A 20,509-nucleotide genomic window follows, 5' to 3' on the forward strand; every position below is an offset into this window, starting at 1 on the left:
CATGGGCAGCAAGAGAAGCTTTTGGCTGAAGAAGATATCTATATGCTGAGGGTGGCAATCCATGTGATTAAATAGAGAATGCAGTTTCAGTTAGTTCAGCAAGTCAGTTAAGAGGAGGCCAATATACAGGTGACAAGACTAACTGTATTTTGAGGTATAGGCAAGGACAGGAGGGATGTGAAGTATTATTAAATGGCTTCAAGTTTCCAAATGAAGAGCTGGCATAAAGACATTTTTTTCTTCCCCATGAGCATTCTTTTCCCTTTCCTCAGTCCCTTAATGCCTATGGTGTTTTCCTATTTTAGAGAAGAGAAAATAGAACTTTAAGGAACAAGGTAGAAGAATAGTAAGAAGTCTAGAGAAGGGATCTGAAGCTCCAGAGCCACTTCTGGGCCCCAAGCTAGTTCCACCTAACTCCTTTTCTTTTAGCATTGACAATCCTGAATTCCTAAATTTAGATTCCTTTCCTCTTTCACTACTTATATCTTTCCTTCATCTGAGTTTTTCTGTAAGGTAACTGGGAACCAACACTCATATTAATTCTCTCTTTCTTCTCACTGGTTTTTCAGGAATGTTACTCATAGTAACCATAAAGAAAGGGAAGGGTAACAAAACTAACAAAATCATAAGTATCTATACTTTCAAGAAATAATCAAAGTAACAATAGTAACTGCCATAGGGCTAGGCCTACCCTATCCTAACACCATCAGTAATTCCCTTCTTATATTTTCCAATACAGTGTACCCCTTTCATGTCCCTATGAAATGGATGGAATCCAGCACAACTCCTCCATGTTCCTCAGTGAAGAGCCCCCAGATTGGGAAGTCTCTTGCCCACTACTCTCCATCAATAAATATTACAAGGTAGGGAATATTGGGTGCTACTAAAAATGGCCATTTATAGATTAACCACCATTTACTGAGCACTTACTATGTTTAATCAATGTGTTAAGTGCCTCATGGGTTTCAGGCATCATCTTGTTTAATCCTCACTGAGGTGATATCATCATCATCATCATCATCATCATCATCATCATCTCCATTTTACACAGAAATTAACAAAAATATAAAGATTAAGTATGATGCTCAAGGTCAGACAGCAAGTAAATAGCAGAGCCAGGATTTGAATCTAGATAACTGGACCTCAGAGGCTGGGCTCTTAACTACTATACCACAATGCCCCTTCCCAGAACATCCAGGTTCAAGTGGAATTCATTTAAAATTTAGAAGAATTACCTTTTTGTTACAAACAATATCACTGATTCCTTTCCCCTAACAATTACTCCCATCCAAGCATCACAGGAAAAGTTGGTTTAGGGCATTCACTTAATTGTTCTAAAGTGATGTTTACCTGATTAAGACAACAACCCTATGTGGAAAGGGGTGATAGAAGTCAATATGCCCATCTATCGTGAAAGCAATTCCCATTCAGTACTTTTCACAATCCTTCCCCTTGAGCAAACACAAAACCTTCTATGACAAAGTGGAGGGTCAGGGGAAGAGAGGTATGTAACAGGGTAGGAAAGATGGGTAAACCAAGTAGTTACTGGTTGCAAAGTTACATAATTCAAACTTACTTTTTTGGTACACTTCTTGACAGTGTTGATTAACTCTTGTATTACCAGATCTACACTCTTCAAGGAAGGCCCTTTCAGCTTTACAATTTGTTTTTTGACTATTGCTTCGAATGCCATGTCCGGAGTAAACAACCCTGTCCTGAACATAAGAAAGAAAGCAGCACATTAGATATTTTAAATTGAATGATATTCAATACTCTTTTTAAAAATGTTTTAATTGACATGCTACTTAAAGCATGCAAAAAGCCTAGTTTAAAAGTTACATAGTGATTTATTCTATCCACAGTATCATTTGTAATAATATCCTTAATACATTCTATATATGATTAACATTACCTAAAAACAGTTCCCAAAACGTTTTCAAGGCTCATAATGTGACCCTCAATATTTAACTGTCATTTGTCTCAACTCACTGGTTCACAGCAATACAAAGGAATGCTACAACAGAAATGGTGTCCTAAATTTACATTTCTATTTCTAAAGTATTCCAGAAGCAATCCTCTCTTCTCCTTCATTGAGTAGAAAATTATCTTCACTTTCTGAACACTGAAATAGTAGCATTCCTGGACTACACAACATATTCTTTCCAAGAGAGCTGTATTATAGTGAGCTCAGTGGTTCCCAGTTTGAGGTCCTGGGGTGCTGAAGGAAAAGGAAGGCAGTTAAGTGGAACTAGCTTGGAGCCCAGAATGCCTAAATTGTGAATTTACAAAAATGACAAACAATAACAAAAGTAGCAAGTATCTTTTCATTTGGATGGAATTAATTCAAACTGATGTCATAACAATGCTTTTCTCATGCTGTACAGAAGCTCAGGAAAGCAGGTATGTGTGTGCATGTGTGCACGTTTCATAAAGAAGTAAAAAATGATTACTCATATTTAAACAAAAGGTCAATGGAGAAAAGCTACAATAAGAGGGATCCTGAACCCTGACATATGCCATGCCCAAAGACGTGCAGGCTCCAGATGTTGGTGGTTGATCCTCCTCATCCTAGACCCTCCTCCCTCCCCCTTATTTGGTTACCTTCTCTTCGTGAAACACTCAATCTTATGGTACCTCTTTTGGGAGAATTCTCTCTCTCTTTTTTTTTTTTCCGGTACGCGGGCCTCTCACTGTTGTGGCCTCTCCCGTTGCTGAGCACAGGCTCCGGATGTGCAGGCTCAGCGGCCACGGCTCATGGGCCCAGCCGCTCCACGGCATGTGGGATCTTCCCGAACCCGGGCATGAACCCATGTCCCCTGCATCGGCAGGCGGACTCTCAACCACTGAGCCACCAGGAAAGCCCTGGGAGATTTCTTTAACACTTCCATTTTAGCAGCCCTATTCTATGTCCCTTCTTATTTACTTAGCACCCTGTGCCCACCTCCATTTCTAATTGTACTGTAGTAATCATACTATATTGTAATTGTAATTTCTCCACTTTGGATACAGAATAAAATCCACGTTGTTTAGTCTGACGTTAAAAATTTTCCCCAGTCTGTCCCTAATCTTCCTTTGAGGTTATTTTCCTCCTCCCTTTCATGCATGCTATGTTTCAGCCAAACCAGACCATTTGCCTTTCCACAAACATATTCATACTAATATTTTATGTCTTTTCCTTCATGTATGATGTTCATTTCACCTTTCCCACAATTTCAGCCTGTCCAAATCCCACCTGTGCTTCAAAGACCAGACCAAAAATAACCACTTCCTACAGCTCGCCTCCTCCAGTCCTGCCGCTGACTAGCTCTTCCTTCTCTGAATGCCAGCGTCCTACTTTGCACTACAGTAGTCTGAGCACATATTTTAGTCTTGTTACTACACTGGGAGGGAGAGTCGTTATTGTCTTTATCTTTGTTTTCCCCTCAAGGAGGGATCCCTTGCTCATCATTGGCACTCAGTGTTAGCAGAATGAAGGACCATAAGGTGGGTCCCCAGTGGGCAAAGATGGTTTCTATTATTCAAATATCTAACAGAATCTGGGAACAAAACTCTTCAAATTAAGTGTATTTAAGGGCATAAATAATCACACCATTAATATGTCTTATACGCAGGACACTGTGCACCTCTTATCATCTTATAGGCAAATGAACTCCAGAATAATAGTAACAACCAATCTCTTCTGTTGGTATGCATGTAAATCAGAAATCTACAATCTTGAATTACTGAGCTTTTGCAGTTACATTCAATGAAAATGTAACTGGTAAGGAGTTTTAAAAGCCAACTAAAACTACTGTATTTGATTAAGTAAAATACTTTATGACCCACCCCCCACACAAAACGTAATTTGGTTCCACTGCATTTATCAAATCGGTATGTTCACATACTAGCTCTGCCCAGCTAAAGAGCAAGACATAGTTTCTGTACCAAATGTATTCTGGATTTGAGGGACAGGGAATAGAATTAATAGGGAACTAGAAATCCTGTTGAAGGTTAAGAAAAAAACACTGGATGTGGTTATAGATGTTGTCTCCTTTTCACTTTGTGAATGCATATTTGCCCATACTATTTGAGACTTGTAGAGGAGATTTTCTAAATTTTGTAAGGATAGATACTTCAGATGTCATAACTCCTTTGGAAAATCACCCATCACATGCACACTCAGGGTCAAGTTTTGCTCTCTCAGACTCTGTTCCCAAAATAGTCTAAAGTTGGCCCTATTGCAAAAGCTGAGATGCAACAGGCCAATGGACTGGGGATCCCTCCTTCATGTAAGATGATCATGAAGTAGGCAACCTGTTTTCTTACCTTGAATTCAGGACACCTCAATTTAACATATGCTCCATTACATTGTATTTAGCCCTCTATACATGAACTCAAGAAATGTGTGTTTTAAATCCATTTATTTTATCAATTATTTTTATCAATTCATTTATTTTTTATCATTTATTTCTGTAATGAAAGTAAATGAAAACAATCCCACTTCATACAAGGGTGAATTCAGGTACAAGTTCTCCTCCCAGCCTCATGTCCCTCCGCTCTCCTGTCCACATTCCTAACTCCAGTCCAAATGTATGGCTTCCTGCTCCACGAATACATGCTGCCCTTTGCCACCTCCATGCCTTTGCTCACATTACTCCCTCCACTTTAAGCCCCCTCTTTTCTCCTCCAGCCTCAACAATCTCCCTCCTTTCACACCTCATTGCATTGCCACCTACCCCATACACACACAAACGGACACACACACACACACGCACACACATACACACAAGCACATGTATCCACACAGACACCTTTGCTTGCTGAAATCATTCTTGTTCTCAAAACAGGCAAGGTGTGACTCTAAAGCAACCATCTTCATTAATCTTTCCCAATCTTGCTCCATAAATCCAGCCAAAATTAATCTATTTGGTCTCTGTGTAAGTAATGATCACTTATGAGCAAGTCTGGCCTCTGTCCCTGAAATACAGAGCCCTGAAGAACAAGGTCTTGTTCATCAGTAAATCCCTGATTGTTCAGAGCACACTGCTGTGAGGGCAGAAAGGGTTTTTGTTTTTTTAATTGTAAACAGACAGTATGCCAATACTAGAAATTACCATTGAATCCAAACGAGGATTTCCTATTTCTTACTCCCACCTCTATATTCTACTCTGCTCAAATGATGAAAAGGCTACTTCACTAGCCATTCATAAATATTAACTTTTTTTAGTAGCTTGAACTGAAGACAAGGAAAATGTGAAGCACTTGCCTGATACCATGTATGTTTTTGATTGCATAGCTTATTTCTCTTCGCAGTTCTTTCTCATTGAACTCCATCTGCAGATGCAAAATGAGCCACAGTTATGACACTTAATTCCTTTGAATAATAATATTGTTGAATATTAAAAAATGAGAATAACTTGACTCCGTTATTAATAAAGACCCATGTCTTTCCTAACCTAAACCCAGATGGTCAAAATATCTGTTTATATAAAGTTCAAGGCAACACACAAAGAACATTAGGGATTTCTGGGAGTTTTAGTGTAGCAGATTTTAACTCTATTATAGATAAGGAGTGCTGTGCATAAAGGATGACTTCTAGACATAAATCTGGCTATTCATTTGAATATATAATTCTTCATTCTTTTGCTGAATATAGTAAATGTATTCATATATGAATGCATAAATAAGAGTGTCACCTGATGTACAATAGCAGTCCAGCTGTGCTGAGATTAACAATGGCTGTCTTTTCTCGCTGGCCATTTTAACCACCTGAGTTCAAAGCCTCTTTAAAAGAGGAAATTAATAATATTTTGCCAATCCAACACAGGATAGACTACTGTATAAAAATTTCCCATAAGTTCTAGGTATCTTAAATTTATTTGGAAGTAGGATCAAAGTGTCATAGAGCTTAGACCTGGAAGGGACATCAAGAGAACATTTGATTCAGCCCCTAACTTTTGAGATTTGGCCTCTCCAGCCTCATTATCTGTCCATTTTCCCCCTCACACTTTATGCCATAGAGCAATGGACTGCTTTAGTTCCACAGCTCAGCCTTTACCATTCCTCCCTTTCTGTCTGGAACAACCTCTCCCTCGACTAATCGCACCTCTTCCTGCTTAACTAACTGCTCATCCTTCTTAAGTCACCTCAAAAGCCAGGCTCCTTTACATAGTCAGGCTGGGATTCATGTCCGTGGGCCTTGTTTCCATAGCACCCTGTGGTAAAGTCTGTCACTTTACCTAGCACATTTTAATGAAACTGTCTATTTACCCACCTGCCTCCCACATCAAGAAATAAGCAACCGCCTCTGTATGTGAGGCAAGTTAATATAGTCCCTAAAACTACCTAGCTGCCTATTGGGCATTTCAAACTGAACATAACCAAAACAAAACTCTTGATTCATACTTCCACACTGAACTTTTCCTCAGTTCCCCTCATCTGATGGGCACTAACACTTGCTCAATTGTGCCAGCCAAAATCTTGGGAGTCATCTTGAATCTTCTCTTTTTTGCATCTCCTATATCAATCCAACCCCCATTGACTCTACCTCCAAAATCACAAATCCATCCACTTCTCTTAAGCCTCTCTTCTGAGGCATTTTTACTATAAAGCTAAAGAAGTTTAAGTTTCAGGACTTCTCCCTTGCATAAGCTCCTTCCAAGACCCATGTCTGTGTTTATAATTTTGTATTCTTCTCCTTCAAGGGGTTCCCCCAAATTGTATAGGCTTCAGGCCCCACAGAAAGTGGATCCACCCCTGCTCTGGCCCTACTGTTTAATTCACCTTGTCTCCCTCAGTCCACTCTTGCCCCTTTACAATCCAACCCACACAGTGTTTTTTTAAAATCACCAACCAAATCCTTAAAACTCTCCCCTAACTTTCCATTGTTAAATGTAAACACTTCACAGCAACATAGAAAGCCCTGTGTAAACTGGGCACTTTCTTCCTCTGAATTCATTTTCTTCCCCCCATCCGTTCATCAGCTCTACCCCAGCCTCAGCTGTTCCTCACCTGCTGTACAGGTGCTTGCTCTAGGGCTTTGTCCTTGGCTTCCTGCCTCGAACAACCTTCTAATTCCAGATACTTACAGGTGGCCTCTTCATGCCATTCAGGTCATGCGTTAAAGGCCCCATAGTCAGAGAGACCTTGCCTGAATATTCCATCAAAACTGGCTTAGCCAATGGGGAACTACAGATAATTGTTTCCTGGTAGTGCCTGAGTAATCTACCAAGTTTTATCATTTGTATTTTTCACAAAATGTTAATTCCAATGTGCTTACACTTATATTCTACTTTTTCAATTACCTTTCTTATGTGAACACTTTCTGATTTTTAGTCTTTAATTTTTTTCATCTTATATAATCCAATAAATTGATATTCCACAAAAAAATTTTAAATAAATGTTAGCTCTTATGCTTGACCAAAAAAAAAGTGGCTTATGCAACTCCCCTCTCTCTCATATTATGTTACATAATAATACTTGATATTTTTTTCCTTTTTTATTTGTTAATTTTCTGTCTTTTCCCACCAGACAGTACCTCTGTCTTGATCCCTGGCATGTAGATCACTGGTACACAGTAGTTACTCAAGAAATATTTTTAAATTAATTAGACAACAAATAAACCAATTAGTCATTGTTGAATTATTGAAATATCATTAGATCCCATTAAATAAAATCAGAACCATCAGTAAGAAAATAACTTCTCTCCTAAATCTCATTACCTGAGTATGGAGCCTTTGTTTAAAGAAAACCATTTACCACTCATATAACATTTGATGAAAAATTATGTAGAACAGAATACAGAAATGAAATGAAACAAAAGGAAAAATAACATTTGGTACAAACCTTTACTATCTCAAAAGGAAAACGTTCATGGAAAATACGATTGATTTTAGCACCCCCTGAGAGCTCCAGGGTATCTACTTGATCCCCTGACCCTTCAATTCTCTTCTCAAAGTCCACAGCGAATTGCTGAACCATCCTATAATTGTGAAAGAGAAATAAATTCAAGTTAAAGTTACAAGGTTTCACATCTTTCATTTTAATTTGCTATGGTTAGCAATTCTTTTCCTGGTGTTCTTAGCGGCACCTACTGGCAGAAATAACACTGCACTCTATTCACTACTCAAAATGTAACTATATGAAATACACGTTATTAAGATTTATTTCAGACATTTAATTTAAAATATATATTTTAAAAGTAAGGAACCAAGATGGCGTAGTAGAAGGATGTGCTCTCACTCCCTCTTGTGAGAACACCAGAATCACAACTAGCTGCTGGACAATCATTGACAGGAAGACACTGGAACTCAGCTGAAAACATACCCCACCATCGAAATACAAGGAGAAGCCACAATGAGACGGTAGGAGGGGCGCAATCACAGTAAAATCAAATCCCATAACAGCTGGGTGGGTGACTCACAGACTGGAGAACACTTATACCACAGAAGTTCACCCACTGGAGTGAAGGTTCTGAGCCCCACGTCAGGCTTCCCAACCTGGGGGTCCGGCAACAGGAGGAGGAATTCCTAGAGAATCAGACTTTGAAGCCTAGTGGGAATTGATTACAGGACTTTGACAGGATTGGGGAAAACAGAGACTCCACTCTTGGAGGGCACACACAAAGTAGTGTGTGCATCGGGGCCCAGGGGAAGGAGCAGTGACCCCAGGGGAGACTGAACCAGACCTACCTGCTAATGTTGGAGGGGTCTCCTGCAGAGGTGGGAGGTGGCTGTGGCTCACTGTGGGGACAAGGACACTGGCAGCAGAAGTTCTTGGAAGGACTCCTTGGCGTGAGCCCTCCCAGAGTCTGTCATTAGCCCCACCAAAGAGCTCAGGTAGGCTCCAGTGTTGGGTTGCCTCAGGCCAAACAACCAACAGGGAGGAAACCCAGCCCCACCCATCAGCAGACAAGTGGATTAAAGTTTTACTGAGCTCTGCCTACCAGAGCAACAGCCAGCTCTACCCACCACCAGTCCCTCCCATCAGGAAACTTGAACAACCCTCTCAGATAGCCTCATCCACCAGAGGGCAGACAGCAGAAGCAAGAAGAACTACAGTCCTGCAGGCTGTGGACCAAAAACCACATTCACAGAAAGATAGACAAGATGAAAAGGCAGAGGGCTATGTACCAGAGGAAGGAACAAGATAAAACCACAGAAAAACAACTAAATGAAGTGGAGATAGGCAACCTTCCAGAAAAAGAATTCAGAATAATGATAGTGAAGATGATCCAGGACCTCGGAAAAAGAATGGAGGCAAAGATTGAGAAGATGCAAGAAATGTTTAACAAAGACCTAGAAGAATGAAAGAACAAACAAACAGAGATGAACAATACAATAACTGAAATGAAAAATACACTGAAAAATACACTAGAAGGAATCAATAGAGACTAACTGAGGCAGAAGAACGGAGAAGTGACCTGGAAAACAGAATGGTGGAACTCACTGCTGTGGAACAGAATAAAGAAAAAAGGATGAAAAGAAATGAAGAGAGCCTAAGAGACCTCTGGGACAACATTAAACGCAACAACATTCGCATTATAGGGGTCCCAGAAGGAGAACAGAGAGAGGAAGGACCCAAGAAAATATGTGAAGAGATTATAGTAGAAAACTTCCCTAACATGGGAAAGGAAATAGCCACACAAGTCCAGGAAGTGCAGTGAGTCCAATACAGGATAAACCAAAGGAGAAACACACCAAGACACATAGTAATCAAATTGACAAAAATTAAAGACAAAGAAAAATTATTGAAAGCAGCAAGGGAAGAATGACAACATGCAAGGGAACTCCTGTAAGGTTAACAGCTGATTTCTCAGCAGAAACTCTACAAGCCAAAAGGGAGTGACATGATATACTTAAAGTGATGAAAGGGAAGAACCTACAACCAAGATTACTCTACCCTGCAAGGATCTCATTCAGATTCAATGGAGAAATCAAAAGCTTTACAGACAAGCAAAGGCTAAGAGAATTCAGCACCATCAAACCAGCTTTACAACAAATGCTAATGGAACTTCTCTAAGTGGGAAATATAAGAGAAGAAAAGGATCTACAAAAACAAACCCAAAACAATTAAGAAAATGGTCATAGGAACATACATATGGATAATTACCTTAAACATGAATGGATTAAATGCTCCACTGAAAACACACAGCCTTGCTGAATGGATACAAAAACAAGATCCATATATATGCTGTCTACAAGAGACCCACTTCAGACCTAGAGACACATACAGACTGTAAGTGAAGGGATGGAAAAAGATATTCCATGCAAATGGAAATCAAAAGAAAGCTGGAGTAGCTATACTTATATCAGATAACATAGACTTTAAAATAAAGAATGTTACAAGAGACAAGGAAGGACACTACATAATGATCAAGGGATCAATCCAAGAAGAAGATATAACAATTATAAATATATATGCACACAACATAGGAGCACCTCAATAAATAAGGCAACTGCTAACAGCTATAAAAGAGGAAATTGACACTAACACAATAATAGTGGGGGACTTTAACACCTCACTTACACCAATGGACAGATCATCCAGACAGAAAATTAATAAGGAAACACAAGATTTAAATGACAAAATAGACCAGATAGATTCATTTGTATTTATAGGACATTCCACCCCAAAACAGCAAATTACACTTTCTTCTCAAGTGTGCACGGAACATTCTCCAGGATAGATCACGTCTTGGGTCACAAATCAATCCTCAGTAAATTTAAGAAAACTGAAATTATATCAAGCATCTTTTCTGACCACAACACTAGGAGATTAGAAATGAATTACAGGGAAAAAAATGTAAAAAACACAAGCACATGGAGGCTAAACAATACGTTATTAAATAACCAAGAAATCACTGAAGAAATCAAACAGGAAATCAAAAAATACCTAGAGACAAATGACAATGAAAACACGACGATCCAAAACCTATGGGATGTAGCAAAAGCAGTTCTAAGAGGGAATTTTATAGCTATACAAGCCTACCTCAAGAGACAAGAAAAATCTCAAGTAAACAATCTAACCTTACACCTAAAGGAACTAGAGAAAGAAGAACAAACAAAACCTAAAGTTAGCAGAAGGAATCAAATCATAAAGATAAGAGCAGAAATAAATGAAAAAGAAACAAAGAAAACAATAGCAAAGATCAATAAAACTAAAAGCTGGTTCTTTCAGAAGATAAACAAAATTGAGAGACCATTAACCAGACTCATCAAGAAAAAGAGGGAGAGGACTCAGATCAATAAAATTAGAAATGAAAAAGGAGAAGTTACAACAGACACCACAGAAATACAAAGCATCCTAAGAGACTATAACAAGCAACTCTATGCCAATTAAATGGACAATCTGGAAGAAATGGACAAATTCTTAGAAAGGTATAACCTTCCAAGACTGAACCAGGAAGAAACAGAAAATATGAACAGACCAATCACAAGTAATGAAATTGAAACTGTGATTAAAAATCTTCCAACAGGGCTTCCCTGGTGGCGCAGTGGTTGAGAGTCTGCCTGCCGATGCAGGGGACGCGGGTTCGTGCCCCAGTCCAGGAATATCCCACATGCCGCAGAGTGGCTGGGCCCGTGGGCCATGGCTGCTGGGTCTGTGCGTCCAGAGCCTGTGCTCCGTGACAGGAGAGGCCACGGCAGTGAGAGGCCCGCGTACCACAAAAACAAAAACAAAAAAAAAATCTTCCAGCAAACAAAAGTCCAGGACCATATGGCTTCACAGGTAAATTCTATCAAACATTAAGTGAAGAGCTAACACCCATACTTCTCAAACTCTTCCAAAATACAGCAGAGGAAGGAACACTCCCAAACTCATTCTATGAGGCCACCATCACCCTGACACCAAAACCAGACAAAGATGTTACAAAAAAAGAAAATTATAGACCAATATCACTAATGAATATAGATGCAAAAATCTACAACAAGGGCTTCCCTGGTGGTACAGTGGTCGAGAGTCCGCCTGCCGATACAGGGAACAAGGGTTTGTACCCCGGCCCGGGAAGATCCCACATGCCGTGGAGCGGCTAGGTCCATGAGCCATGGCAGCTGAGTCTGTACGTCCAGAGCCTGTGCTCCACAATGGCAGAGGCTACAACAGTGAGAGACCCAAGTACCGCAAAAAAAAAAAAAAATCCTTAACAAAATACTAGCAAACAGAATACAACAACACATGGAAAGGATCAAACACCATGATCAAGTGGGATTTATCCCAGGAATACAATGATTCTTCAATATACGCAAATCAATCAATGTGATACACCATAATAACAAATAGAAGAATAAAAACCATATGATCATCTCAATAGATGCAGAAAAAGCTTTTGACAAAATTCAACACCCATCTATGGTAAAAACTCTCCAGAAAGTGGGCATAGAGGGAACCTACCTCAATATAATAAAGGCCATATGACAAAAACACAGCAAACATCATTCTCAATGGTGAAAAATGAAAGCATTTCTTCTAAGATCAGGAACGAGAAAGGATGTCCACTCTCACCACCATTACTCAACATAGTTTTGGAAGTCCTAGCCATGGCAACCAGAGAAGAAAAAGAAATAAAACGAATACAAATTGGAAAAGAAGAAGTAAAACTCTCACTGTTTGCAGATGACATGACACTATACATAGAGAATCCTAAAGATGCCACCAGAAAACTACTAGAGGTAATCAATGAATTTGGAGAAGTTGCAGGATACAAAATTAATGCACAGAAATCTCTTGCATTCCTATACACTAATGATGAAAAATCTGAAAGAGAAGTTATGGAAACACTCCCATTTACCATCGCTACAGAAGAATAAAATACTTAGGAATAAACCTACCTAGGGAGACAAAAGACCTGTATGCAGAAAACTATAAGACACTGCTGAAAGAAATTAAAGATGATACCAACAGATGGAGAGATATACCATGTTCTTGGATTGGAAGAATCAATACTATGAAAATGACTATACTACCCAAAGCAATCTACAGATTCAATGCAATCCCTATCAAATTGTCAATGGCATTTTTTATGGAACTAGAAAAAATCATCTCAAAATTTGTATGGAGACACAAAAGACCCCAAATAGCCCAAGCAGTCTTGAGGGGAAAAAACGGAGCTGGAGGAATCAGACTCCCTGACTTCAGACTATACTACAAAGCTACAGTAATCAAGACAATATGGTGCTGGCACAAAAACAGAAATATAGATCAATGGAATAGGATAGAAAGCCCAGAGATAAAGCCACACACCTATCGTCAACTTATCTATGACAAAGGAGGCAAGGATATACAATGGACAAAAGAGAGTCGCTTCAATAAATGGTGCTGGGAAAACTGGACAGCTACATGTAAAAGAATGAAATTAGAACACTCCCTAACACCATACACAAAAATAAACTCAAAATGGATTCAAGATCTAAATGTAAGTCTGGACACTATAAAGCTGTTTGAGGAAAACATAGGAAGAACACTCTTTGACATAAATCACAGCAAGATCTTTTTTGATCCACCTCCTAGAGTAATAGAAATAAAAACAAAAATAAACAAATGGGACCTAATGAAACTTCAAAGCTTTTGCACAGCAAAGGAAAGTATAAACAAGACAAAAAGACAACCCTCAGAATGGGAGAAAATATTCGCAAATGAATCAAGAGACAAAGGATTAATCTCCAAAATATATAAACAGCTCATGCAGCTCAATCTTAAAGAAACAAACATCCCAATCCAAAAATGGGCAGAAGACCGAAATAGACATTTCTCCAAAGAAGACACACCGATGTCCAAGAGGCATATGAAAAGCTGCTCAACATCCCTAATTATTAGAGAAATGCAAATCAAAACTACAATGAGGTATCATCTCACATCAGTTAGAATGGGCATCATCAGAAAATCTACAAACAACAAATGCTGGAGAGGGTGTGGAGAAAAGGGAACCCTCTTGCATTGTTGGTGGGAATGTAAATAGATACAGCCACTATGGAGAACAGTATGGAGGTTCCTTAAAAAACTAAAAATAGAGTTACCATATGATCCAGCAATCCCACTACTGGGCATATAACCATAGAAAACCATAATTCAAAAAGACACATGCACCCCACTATTCACTGCAGCACTATTTACAATAGCTGGGTCATGGAAGCAACCTAAATGCCCATCGACAGATAAATGGATAAGGAAGTTGTGGTACATATATACAGTGGAGTATTACTCAGCCATAAAAAGGAACAAAATTGAGTCATTTGCTGAGACGTGGATGGATCTAGAGACTGTCATACAGAGTGAAGTAAGTCAGAGAGAGAAAAACAAATATCATATATTAACGTATGTATGTGGAACCTAGAAAAATGGTACAGATGAACTGGTCTGCAGGGTAGAAGTTGAGACACAGATGTAGAGAACAAATGTATGGACACCAAGAGGGGAAAACCACAGTGGGGTGGGGATGGTGGTGTTCTGAATTGGGCGATTGGGATTGACATGTACACACTGATGTGTATAAAATTGATGACTAATAAGAACCTGCAGGATAAACAAACAAACAAACAAACAAACAGGACAACTAATACTAAACTTTCTTTGGGTTATTTGTATGGAAATATGTTAATATAAATGTTTCAGACATTACATGAAATTTCTAAAAAAACAACAACAACAAGAAACCCTCTAGGATCCACCCACCTGTTACTTTTTTCATTAAGATCTCTTGATTCCAGGTTCGAACTACACTCTTTTTTAAAAAAATTATTCTATTGAAGTATAGTTGAGTTACAATGTTGTGTTAATTTCTGCTGTACAGCAAAGTGGTTCAGTTATACATATATACACATTCTTTTTCATATTCTTTTCTATTATGGCTTATCACAAGATATTTAATATAGTTTCCTGTGCCAACTACACTCTTTAGAGTTCATCAAACAGTACCACAGTTGTCTAGCGCCTGTCTCTGGTCCCCTCCTCTTAATTTCCCTGTCTGAGCATAGATCCGGAAGAGACCTTCCTCTTTCTTCCCCATCTTTCTGCCTTCTCCATCCTAAGTCCCCAAATGCTCAGGTGCAGGTACTTGGCCCATGACATTGCCCATTCCCTTTCTCTCCACCAAAAACTCCTGGGGTTCCTTGTCTCTGATTCTACACTGCAGTGACTCACTCTCCTTTGCTTTTTAAAGTCCAGTTTCCTTATCATGGCTTTGAGTTCCCTTCTCCCTTTTAGGTCCTGAACTGCCTTCCCAGCTTCATCTCCCACCCCTCCAGTCTACACTACATCTGCTCCACCCTTCCATCCACCTGACTGTTCCCAGGCATTCTCCACTCATGCATTTTTCCTTGTCTTTGCTCTGGCTGCCCTCTGCCTTCAGTGTCCTTTTTACCATCCTTTACCCATGGAAATTCTACTTCTTCTTAAAGCTTTGCTGAGTTCTCATAGCCCTTCCTCTGTAAAGCTTTCCCTGCTTCCCCAGTTAGGACAAATCAGAAATGACTGCAGTTCCCCACTCTGCTTTTATTTTCCAGTGCTACCTGCTCAGGATATCTTTCTTCCTGAAAAAGTTATCATATTATGTAGGTAAGGACTGGATTCTCAGCAAGGTATCACATTGGAAAACAATCTGCTAAATTGTTTGATCTACGGTGTTAATTAGCTGATAAAGTTTAACTTACAAATATAGGAGGCAGGTAATTACAGTAGACAGACTATATCATTGAGAGTCATGAGACCTGGATTGAATCTCAGCTCTGATTCCTCCCTTTATCCCTCCCTACCTCCCCTTCTTCCTTCCTAAAATGAGGTTGGCAAAGTAAACATCAGCCAGGTAATGCAGGGCCTTGCAGCCCATGTTAACTGTAAACAGAAATCATTAAAAGATCCTAAGGAGAGGATTGAGAAGATCAGGTTTCTGCTTTGGAGGGATTTTTGGTTTGTTTGTTTGTTTTTACAAAATATACATAACATTTACCATTTTTATTATTTTTAGGTGTATATTTCAGTGGCATTAAGTACATTCACATTATTGTGAAACTATCACCACCATCCATCTCCAGAACTTTTTCACCTTCCTGAAGTGAGATTCGGTATCTATTAAAAAATAACTTTGGGCTTCCCTGGTGGCGCAGTGGTTGAGAGTCCGCCTGCTGATGCAGGGGACACGGGTTCGTGCCCCGGTCTGGGAGGATCCCACGTGCCGCGGAGTGGGTGGGCCCGTGAGCCATGGCTGCTGAGCCTGTGCGTCCAGAGCCTGTGCTCCGCAACAGGAGAGGCCACAACAGTGAGAGGCCCGGGTACAGCAAAAAAAAATAAAATAAAATAACTTCCCATTCTCCTCTCCCCCTACCCCTGGCAACCACCATCCTACTTTCTGTCTCTATGAATTTGACTCTTCTAGGTACCTCATATGAATGGAATCATACAGTATTTGTCCTTTTGTGTCTGGCTTATTTCACTCAGCATAATATCTTTAAGGTTCATCATGTTGTAGCATGTGTCAGAATTTCCTTCATTTTTAGGGCTGAAGCATACTCCATTGAATGTATATACAAAAAAACCCCTCATGTTTTGTTTATCCATTCATACATCAGTGAACATTTGTGTTGTTTCCATCTTTGGCTATTGTGAATAATGCTCCTATGAATGTACAAATACCTGTTCAAGTCTTTGCTTTCAATTCTTTTGAATACATACCCCCAAGTAGAAAATAATAATAATAATTTTAAAAAAATAATAAAATATATATTTTAAATATCTGTGTATTAAATGCATTCGCCCATTTAGTTGCAACCATAAAATGGTATTTTAAAATACTTAAATTAAGAATTAAAGTTAAGCAATAAAACCTTATATATAATAGTCAAATGAGCCACAACTCCTGTGACATTACAATCACCTAGTGTTCCAACTGCTCCAGCTGAGCCCCCTCATACTTCATGAGCTACTCTCTTCCCTGGGCCCAGCATCACAGACCTCATTCTGCCAGAACAATATAAATTTCTGACTCCCCACCCATGACCCTCTACAGCTAGGTCTAGCCTTGTTTTCCAATGACTCCTCAGAATTTAATAAAATTAAAACTCCTTACCCCATCACCTAAGATTCTCCGTGGTCTGGCCCTGGATGCCCCATCTCTTACTTCTCATCCCCACTCACCTTCCAAGCCAACCATAAAGAAGCTATTTGCAGTTCCCCACATGTATCAAATCTCTGTGCTTTTACACTTGTTTTCCTTTCTGCTCTGCCTTGTGCTTCTTTGTCCGGCTAATTTTTATCTGTCCTTCAAGACTCAGTTCAAGCATTAGTTTTTACAGGAAACTTTTCATGATCCACAGCCCTATTCCCCACCACCACTCATTGCCACCCAGATGAAGGGCCCCTCCTTGGCTTTCTCAGAATATTTTCAGCATAGCACTTAGCAGAGTACATCACCATCATGCATCTATCAGTCTCTCTCCAAAGGGCAAGGACCATGCATTTTATTTATTTCCCCCTGCCTGGCATATGAGTGGTACTCAATAAGTTCAATGAAGGAATGAATTACCTCAAGGCAGTTGGTAAAAAACAAAGAAATATATTATAGAGAAAAAATGACTACTTGTATTTGTGATTAGTAGGTTTAGAAACTCTAATTTTGGCATACTGGAACACTTTCAAATTCAGAATCTGTTAGATTGGGAAAAAAATTCAAACCACCTAAAACCTGAACCTTTTATTCTCTTTCATCAAAATCATGGATGAATTAAAAGTAGTTGCAAATATTTAGGCCAGAAGACTTAGAATATAATCAGATGTAGCTATGTTCATGAATATGCTAATATTAATCTAACTTTAAACACCTGAAAAGGTATGAAACATTGGGAAACTTTATAAAATTCACCTACAACCCAGCCACCTGGCCCACTAGAACAAGCTGTACCGAAGTTCACACTATTCTCTTGACCTCCTTCTTCCACCTGACAAACTCCTCCCATACTTCAGTGTCTCATTCAAGTATCTTTTTCTCTGTGAATTCACACCCTTCCTCGCATGTAAGTGCTCTTTACCTGGGTTCCCTTAACATTTTATTCTTACCAGAAATGTAGCATTTATCAAATTTTAACACAGTTGTTTATATGTCTGTTTCCACTGCTCTACTGTGGCCGCTTTTTGAGGGTTAAAATCTTATTCATTATTGAATTCCCAGTAGTTAGCACAGAGCCAGTCATCAAATAGGATACACAGAGATGAGGGCAAGGCAAGAAGGAAGTAATGAAGAAAGGGGGTGAGGGAGGAAGGCAGGAAGGAAGGAAAGAAGGAAAAAAGCAAAGAAGGAGCTGAATCAGTTCCCTAACAAGGGAAGAAACCAGCTGTGGAAAATTGTAATCTGAGTCCAACAGAATTACAGAGGCAAGACCCAGTCTCTGCAAAGAGAATAGTTTCAGTTGGGTGTTAGGATGATGACCTAGGGCCTAAACAGAAATAGCTTTCTTTTCTCTGTAACTTAGAGAGTTTTTTATAGGAGCTTAACCAAAGCCAAGAATAAAAAGAAAAGATAAACTAGGAAAGAGATGAATCCAAGAAAAAAATTCTTTCCTCCGTATGATCTTATTATTTTTTTAAATGGAGGAATATAAGATAATGCATTTAATATGTTACTTAATTTGAACATTTAGAAATTTCCCCACAAATAAAAGGAATTATGTTGTGCATTTTAAATGCCAGATTAAGGGTTTTTTGATTACAGGACTGCAGAGGGAGAGAGGGGCCATAAGAAGTGGCAAGCATCATCTTTAGAGATGGACTTCAGATGTCCTGGAATGTAAGCTGGTCAGTGGGGGTCTTTTGGTGGAGAGAGAGGCAATTTGCGGCACAGGGCTAAAAGAATTGATGAGGCTGAAAGGGGCTGAAAGAAGGAATGAGGATAAAAGACATAAGGGGCTGGCAATTCTCCAACAATTCTGCTATCCTAACCCAAGAACCCTCAAGGATAAATCTAATAACCCAAGAATAAGATGGAAAGATCATGAAGGAGTAAAAAGATACTTGGCAGTTTTCACATTTGAGTTTCTAAAGGGCTACATTAAAATTATTACCAAAAAGGAAAATAATTTAAATGTGTCCTTACTGTGTGTACTTTTTTTTATTATTATTAAATCCTTGGTTCTCATTGCACTGAAAAATACACAGAGATAGATGATATGAAATGACTGAAATAAAAATATAATAACTACAAGTGACAATAATAGAAACAGTTGCTTTTCTACAGGAACTTAGCCCACTTCTAAAGACTAAGGGCAAAAAAACCCTGCTGAGTTATCACTGTTGGTTTTGCTCATTTACTGAATCCAACTATAAAAACACAATATAAAATTGGGCATTGAATTAATATCGACAATTATTCTTTTAGAAAAAAGGATTCAAGGCTCACTGTATGACATATACAAAGCCTCACTCATATACTTTACTTTTATGAAAAAACCCAGAAAACAGCATGACAAATAGACTAAGGAAAAAGAAAACTGAAGAGTTAGTTTAAAATGCTGAACAAGAGAAAGGAAAGGTAACTCACTGCAGCAATGCTTTGGTCTTCCTGGTGGGGTCTTCTGGCTTGAAGTTTTTATAGGCTTCTACTTCGTGTTCTATGGACAGCAACTGTCCTTGCAGTTTGTTCCTGAAGTTAGGTAGGGTGTCTCGAATGTGGTTGGTAAGTTGCTAAATAAAACAAAACAAAATCATACACTCATACAACAGATTGAAGATCAACTCATAAGACAAAAATCGCCCTTCACTGTTTTCCAGGTCATTCAAAACCTTAAAAAGCCATACATACATGTGAGACTGACTGTGTAGACAGATAAACTCCAACTCTTTCATCCACTGCCCTATGGCGAAGCTCAAAATTCCTTCAGCTAAAGTCACTTGCTCAGACAATCTTTTTACGTCTGGGATACCCTGTTAAAAGGCAGCTAATGTTACTAATGAAGCTGCCTAATAACACCTTAACGTGGATTGATTTGTCAGATCAGCTACCTTGTTGAAAGGAACCTTAAGTTAGAATGTGGTACAAATGAAGGAAATGGAGAGTTACAGGTGCTGCCTGAGTTCTCAGGACCAAACGGCTTACCACTGGTGGAGCTCAGAGGTACCTGTCAGCTGTTAAGTTCCTCTCCATTCTATAGCTCAGGCAAGGTGTTTCCTCTCACCTCCACCTTTAGGCCCCAGTCCAACTGTGGTTAGTCACTGGCTTACACCCTCAACAGGTTGCACATAAACTTTCTTGTTGATATCTCTACCTAACCACCTTCTTGGCATTTCCACTTGAAGTCATCTGCTGGCACCTCAAGCTCAGTCTGATAAAAAAATTCTCCAAGAGATTTTCTAAGAGGGACACAATTAATTCAGAACAAAGGTGGGATATAAACCCAGACTGGTTAGCCCTCTGCCTGATGTTCTTTCTATTACAGTGTAATTAAGGAAAGTCTGAATTAAAAGGAAAAAAAAAAGATCACCTTCTTGAACTGCTTAAGGAATAAACTCAGAATCAAGAGAAAGAATATCAACTTCATAGAAATGTAGG

At 39.1% G+C, this 20,509-nt stretch overlaps 1 protein-coding gene across 5 annotated transcripts in view; it reads right to left on the minus strand.

The window, feature by feature from the left end:
* The window catches only part of DNM3 (dynamin 3), a 599,000-nt gene that overhangs the window by 361,740 nt on the left and 216,751 nt on the right, over positions 1 to 20,509 (minus strand). For all 5 annotated transcript variants that reach the window (XM_007446759.1, XM_007446762.1, XM_007446760.1 and 2 more), the window contains exons 7-10: positions 19,502 to 19,644; positions 7,825 to 7,960; positions 5,246 to 5,313; positions 1,577 to 1,715 (exon numbers count right to left, since the gene is read on the minus strand). In XM_007446759.1, the coding sequence (XP_007446821.1) occupies positions 1,577 to 1,715; positions 5,246 to 5,313; positions 7,825 to 7,960; positions 19,502 to 19,644 (486 nt within the window). The remainder of the gene's footprint in view (positions 1 to 1,576; positions 1,716 to 5,245; positions 5,314 to 7,824; positions 7,961 to 19,501; positions 19,645 to 20,509) is intronic.

Source organism: Lipotes vexillifer, unplaced genomic scaffold, assembly GCF_000442215.2.
Source record: "Lipotes vexillifer unplaced genomic scaffold, Lipotes_vexillifer_v1.1 scaffold685, whole genome shotgun sequence".
NCBI classification, from domain to species: Eukaryota; Metazoa; Chordata; class Mammalia; order Artiodactyla; family Lipotidae; genus Lipotes; species Lipotes vexillifer.